The 6,968-nt window shown below is 35.3% G+C and overlaps 1 protein-coding gene across 1 annotated transcript; it reads right to left on the bottom strand.

Moving 5' to 3' along the window:
- Positions 1-301: 301 nt before the first annotated feature.
- LOC306856401 (uncharacterized protein) lies at positions 302-2,181 on the bottom strand. Its single transcript, XM_079395672.1, has 5 exons — positions 2,109-2,181; positions 1,902-2,021; positions 1,440-1,571; positions 1,127-1,234; positions 302-1,029 (listed from the first exon to the last, which is right to left on the bottom strand). The coding sequence occupies exons 1-5, from the start codon at positions 2,155-2,157 to the stop codon at positions 839-841; spliced, it is 600 nt and encodes a 199-aa protein (XP_079251798.1). The 5' UTR covers positions 2,158-2,181; the 3' UTR covers positions 302-838.
- Positions 2,182-6,968: the final 4,787 nt, after the last annotated feature.

Here is a 6,968-nt window from a genome sequence, read left to right as displayed (position 1 = left end):
TTTGAAACTTAGATACAAGATTTATTTTAAACTAAATTATGCATTGGTTTTATTTTCTATAGCATGTGTTCTTTTATAGTTCTGTGGCTTAAACCACCATAAAAATATGTGTCTAATCTGTAACAAGACACACATATTGAAGTTGTGTGATAAAACTGTGTTATCAATTAATTTATTAAAAATTAAAGTCAAAACAATTGCAAAACAACACTCTTTGCCAGCTTTGCCTTAATTGTTGAATTTCAATATGTTCTCTATTATAGTTCTGTGACTAAATCAAATATACAAAGACACACACCGTGAGGTTGATACAGAAGAGTGTATTTATTTAAATGAATTTATTTATTGGTTTAAATCTCAATAGCGTGTACTTTTTTGGTGTCATACTTTTGTGAAAACAAACGAACATTAAAATCGTCTCAAAGCGACCTGGAATCAGTCTATACATTTTTCCTTTATTGCCTTCATGATCTGTAACTGATTCCTTTCAGAGGGAATGCAGATATTGTTATATAAACAAACCTCAGGAAAAACTAAAGAGTTTGTCTTGTTTGAATAATTAAATGATTATCAAACATGCTTATTCTGAACATAATGATCATTTATTTTTTTATTTTACGCAATAAAACAATAAAAACAACAATTTTGTAGTTTACAACTAATATTTATGACTTTTTTACAGCATGACGGGTGATATTAATTGTAGTGTTTTAATTCATAAATAGCAAAATAGCAAAAAAAATCATAGAGACACACCAAACATGCATAGCTCAGAGAAACTACAAGCTCTGTATTCAGTAAAGTGTGTCTGATTATAGCATGTGAAGAGCTGCTTCATTCAGTGCAGCAGGATGAAGGAGAGCAGAGAACAGCAGAGGAACAGGAAGCTCTGAGTGACGCTCTCAGCACCGTTACACAGGTTCCCCTCACAGCATGAGGCACTCTGAACACCTCTCACCGAAGTTTCAGCTTCACAAATAGATTTGGAGACACAGCCTTTTACTTCTGCTGACTGGCCAGCGAAAGTCCCTGATGAAAAGAAAGAAAACACAGGTTAGTCTAAGTTGGAAACTTGTAAATGTGATCTCAAACATCAGAGATTTTTGAGACTTTTTCAGATTCTCACCTGTTGCTTTAAAGCAGCGGTCTTCACTCCCTGAACAGCTCAATATGTTTGAGCAGCTCTTCTCATCACAAGAGTAACATTTCTTTCCATTGGGAGCATTAGAGGGATCTACAGGACAAAAACATGTAGTGTTTTGTCTTCTGTGCAAAATATAACATCTAATGAAATAACACTCTTTTAGCTCCATGCAATCTATTCACAACTGGCAAGCTGCACTCTGTATTGTATCATTTGTATTTCCTGATTTCCTTTGGAAGAAGTGTTGACCTTAAAGATTTTTTTTTTTTTGCATATGGTCAGTAAAGCATGATACCTGGAGCATCTTGGAGGTTACACCGGTCCGTGTTACAGCATGCAAAAGATGTCTTTCCAGTGCCAATGTTCATGGATCCAGTTACACAGTCAGCAGCACAATCTTTCAGCTTCACTTTACCACTAATGCCACCTAAAAACATGAATAATTCAGAAAAGACCAGTTCAACACATTATTTTGACAGAAAATATATTTATAAATGTCAAAATGTAGCATTTTCTCATTTCAAATATTGATTCAATTTTAATACAAATTATATTGTATAACCATCTCTGAGAGAGCAGAAATATAAATAGACTATTCTGTGATTACAATTATAAATTCTGTTAAGAAAATAGCAGTTCTAAAGAGTTCATAAAGTTCTATGAGAAGTTACATTTCCAGTGAAGCGGCACCAGTAGAAAAACACCAGCATCTCCATCAGTTAAAAGTGAATTTCAATCCATCATATATTAGACTTACCAACTTGTACCACTGTTGTTGAACTCATGCACTTTGAAGATCCACTGGGACATGTTTTTGCATTTTGATTCGCACAAGAACCTGTCAGACCTGAGCAGTCATAACAGCTGAGAGAGTGTCCTTTAGTAATAAAACAGAGACAGTGAGAGACACACCAATAATCTGTATTTGTATCAGTAACATTATAAACACTAGTTGTCTTTGTACCTGCAGTGAAAAGACTGAGCAGAAGAAAAACTGAGATCTGAAGATCCATCTTTGATCAGGAGGTGAATGAAGTAACATTCCTGTTTCAGTGCCCATTTTATAGCTTTTCAAAGGGGAGGGTCTTTATGAGAAAATGAAAGCTTAAGTAGACTATCTTTAGCTTACATCATTTCCTTGCCACTGGCAAGTTGCCAGTTAATTATAAAGGGAGGTTTAAGAAATTATGACTATTTAAACCAACTATCTTACCAAATCTTAAAGTAAGTTTGTCCATAAAATGAAAGCCATGGGTTCAGTGTTGTTTGGGCCCCATTATTCTTTAAAGAATCGTTTTATGTTCTGCAGAAGAAAGAAAGTCATACATACTTTGAGTGATTTAGGTTTTTCGTTGGTGAGGATGGAATGTTATTGAAAAACCAGGTCAATTTTAGTTTCTATGATCTTTTCACTTAATGGCATAGTTACAATGAGCTAAACGTTGAAGGATTACAATAGATGCAGTTCATTAACATGATCTTCACCCGCACACACTGGTTTTTCCTGTTTCTAACGCCCCTACATATTTTATAAGATCTCCTATATTTTGCTTTAAGTAGCTTAAGTATGACGGCCATTATCAGTATCATTATATCTTCCTTGACTGCAAACATAACAGCAGATTTTGTGAATCCAGCACCAGAAATACACAGATGATGTGTGACATTACCACCAGATCTAAAAAGTCACTCATGTGATTCTCGAGAAAACAATCCCTATGGGTGAAGAGGAGGTTTGAACCACTGCTAGATCCACGTTTTTAAGTCTGTTCTTCTGTCACATTCGGGGAGTATTTGCAACACAGTTTTATTAAATTGGTTTTAAATTGGGTTCCGGTTGAAGGGGTACGCTGGCGCGTATGGCTGTCGCTCCTTTCTCCCATTTTGTTTGTTTTATTATTCGCTACTACTGCTGATGCTTTTGTGTGATAATGGTTTTGGAGCTTAGAAGACCGTCGTCTTGCTTTATGGCAATGTGGAACTACGCTTCACGCGTTGGATTATTGCTCCTATTTCTGATTATCTGTTAGTGGAACCAACTTTCCTGTTGCCCTGCTCTGGATTTACACTGCTGCGAGGCTGCTGTTAGTGTGGATTCCTCCTGCATGGCCTTAAGGTTCACTGCTTGTCAGCTGTTGAAACTAAAGCGGAATTATTATTTGACAAATTACATTTACAAAATCTGCGGAGATGTTGGAATTCTCCGGCGTAAACGCTACATTCATCTCTCTTCAAGGCGCAGTTTTGCACATCTGTCATCTGATGTTATCTCCTATCCAACATTTTTTCGTAAAACTCAAAGGCTGCTGTACAGACCTGATTAACTATAACAACCTGTCTGTGCCTATACATAAAGAGACCTCACGGGCATTTTCTGAGTCTCCGTCCCTTTTAAAATTGGCGTTTTTTAATGCTCGTTCTGTTAACAACAAAGCTGTGACTTTATCTGACATCATTGTGGAAAGAAAACTGGACATTCTATGTCTGGTTGAAACATGGCATAAGCAGTCGGATGGTCTTCTTTTTAATGAACTTACTCCTGCTGGCTACGGGTTATTTGATCTCCCGCGATCCTCTGGTAGAGGTGGGGTATCATTGTGCTATATAATCAACAATACAGTTTAAGTCCCGCAGCTGCTCCTTTGTTCATTTGAATGCCTCGTTCTGACCACTTCTGAGTCCCTCTCTACTGCTTACAGTCTATCGGCCTCCTAAGGCAAACAAAAACTTTTTACCTGAATTTGCAGAGCTGTTGTCCTATTTGTGCCTCAAATTTGAGAGAGCTCTTATTCAGGGGGATTTTAACATCCACATGAACAAAAAAGATTCAAATTCTATAGTACTGAAACAGCACTGGTTAAGGTTACTAATGATTTGTTAATTGCTTCGGATTCTGGTTATCTTTCAATCTTGATCCTTTTTGATCTCAGTGCCGCTTTTGACACTGTAGATCATTTGGTTTTAATTAGTCGTCTAGAAACAGTTTTTGGGGTCTCTGATATTGCACTTAATTGGTTTAAGTCCTACCTCTCTGATCGTAAGCAATTTGTTTCCATGGGAATTAGATTTAGGTCTAAAATTGGTGTTGTGCAATCTGGAGTCCCTCAGGGATCAATTTTGGGCCCCTTGCTTTTTAACATCTATATTTTTACATTTGGTCAGCTTTTGAGATCTCTTGGTCTAAAATTTCACCTTTATGCAGATGATACTCAGATTTACATACATACTAAACCTAATGATACTGTGTCTGTTGATTTTCTTTCCACATGTATTTCTAGGATAAAAGAATGGATGTCACAAAATTTTCTTTGTCTTAACAGTGAAAAAACTGAGGTTATGCTTATTGGTTCACCCCACCAATTACGTAAAGCTGGGTCAGTTACTTTGTCCGTTGATGGTTCAATTATGGAGTTTAAAACAAAACTTAAGAGTTTGGGGGTTATTTTCGATTCCAATCTAACTTTTGAACCACATGTTCAAAGCACTGTTAAAACATCTTTTTTTCATCTTAGAAATATTGCCAGACTACGTCCAATGTTGTCCTTTTCTGTTGCTGAGAGGTTGATTAACACTTTTGTGTTTACCCGGATTGATTATTGTAATGCCCTGTTGGCTGGGGCATCAAAAGCTACCCTAAACAAATTGCAGGTAGTGCAAAACTCGGCTGCTAGAATCCTTACTAGAACTAGGATGAGAGATCATATTACACCGGTCTTGGAGTCTTTGCATTGGCTTCCTGTTAGTTTTAGGGTTGATTTTAAAATTTTGATGCTTACTTACAAGGCTTTACATGGGTTGGCACCTCAATATTTGTCTGAGCTTTTAATTCCTTAATTCCAACACGTGACCTTCGCTCATCTGAAACTGGTCTTCTAACTGTTCCTTTAACCCGTTTAAGATTGATGGGCGATAGGGCTTTTTCTTCATTATAGCTCCAAAACTGTGGAACACTTTACCGATTGAGATAAGGCAAGCTAAAACTCTTAGCACTTTTAAATCTCACCTTAAAACTCATTTTTTTAGGGTAGCTTTTAATTAAACATTTGTATTACTCAAAAGAGTAACATATTATTTTTATATTGTTTTATTTGTAGTGTTTTTGATTTTTGTTTTTTTTATTGTGTGTGGTTTTATCTGTTGTTGTAAAGTGCTTTGAGATCTTCATTTAAAGGCGCTATAGAAAATAAAGTTTATTATTATTATTATTATTATTAAATGAAAACAAAACCCACACTGAAACACAGGAGTGCAGCAAGCCAAACCTTATAACAAGAAGAATTGACAAAGAACTGAACCAAACAGGGAAACATAAATATTAACTGAGGGAGCAAACAAGGAACAGATAAGACTAATCAATAAATCAATGACTAACATTTTAGATGAAAAAGCTTCCAGACTCAAGGAAACGTTCAGCATCACATTTAAACTCACATTGTCCATGTTCGTTAAAACTTTTGCAATGCAAATATGGACATGCAAATGTGTTGTAAATGTGAATTGTTAGGGAAAACATTCATGTGTTTCTTGTAAGTCTACAAGGAGCATTTAAGTATTGTAAATCGAATAATTTTTTCAACATTTATGTTATCTTGTTACATAAATCAATGCATGCAAAAAACAAAAATACAAGTTGGTCTGTTGTGCAAATGTCGGAATGCATGTTTTTGAAGTACATCATGCACATGCCACAGATTTATTTAAATTACAGATACAAAATAACCTTTATGTGTTTGTGAATTGTATTGTATAAGCACACAAAACAACATATTGTGGATTTATAATGCATGCATTTGATGGAGCTCTTCAAACTATTTGTGGATTCGATTCATGCTGATGCACAGTGGCATGAGTTGTCCTGAAATATTATAAATTAACATTTACATGTTTTATAAACATTTATAGTAAAACAGCCTATTTTTACACTGTGGAAAAACTTTGAAAAATAAAGTGTCTGTTTGTACTGCTATCCTTTTATGTTACTGACTCTTTCCAAGAAGCAGTTTAAACAGTTTAAGAAAACATTTAAGGCCAACTGCACCGTTTAAGCAAACAGTTTAAACTAGAGAAGATGTACAGTGTTCTTGTTTTGTAAATATAAACAAATTTGGCTGGATTCAGCATTCTCAAAGAAATAAATAAATTAATAATAATAATAGTGAAAAGATTATAATATCCATGTTAAATTGTTTTGAAACATTGCACAATAAGCACGTGAATTGAACAGTCCAGATCATGTCTCCTATTGAAAATGTATGCATTTCACGAAGAAGGTTATCACGACCACAGACTGCTGCACTCTAAAAAATGCTGGGTTAAATACAACCCAGTGCTGGGTAAATATTGGACAGAACACATGCTGGGTTGTTTTCAACCAACAGTTGGGTTAAATGTTTAACCCGTCCTTCTGGGCAGGAACCCAAGTTGTTTGTAACCCAGCATTTCTTACAGTGTGAGCCGGTCAAATCTTGTATCAAGTGAGATTTGTTTATATTTACAAAATGCAAAACCGAGTAGGCCAGTGAAGACACCGGAGAGCTTTTCTTTGAACATTTGTCAGTTAAATAAAGAGAGTTAACAAATTGGCAAAAAGCTCTTTTCCCCCAGCTTTTCTGGAAATGGGGTTGTATAAAAAAAATAAACTTTGTATCTTGATGACATTTCTGAAACAAAAATGAACTATTTCAGTGCAAAATGTAATTAGGCTTTTTGCACTGTTGGTTATCAATATGTTTATTAATTTAATAAATTTAGGCCTACTATAAATAAAACTTTCCTGTGTATTGTTTTCTGCTACAAAAAGCCCAACTATGAAATACTATTGGTT

This window comes from Barbus barbus (assembly GCF_936440315.1).
Source record: "Barbus barbus genome assembly, chromosome: 36".
Classification (NCBI taxonomy): domain Eukaryota; kingdom Metazoa; phylum Chordata; class Actinopteri; order Cypriniformes; family Cyprinidae; genus Barbus; species Barbus barbus.
Note: the sequence above shows the minus strand (reverse complement) of the source record. Positions and strands in the feature narration are given on the sequence as shown.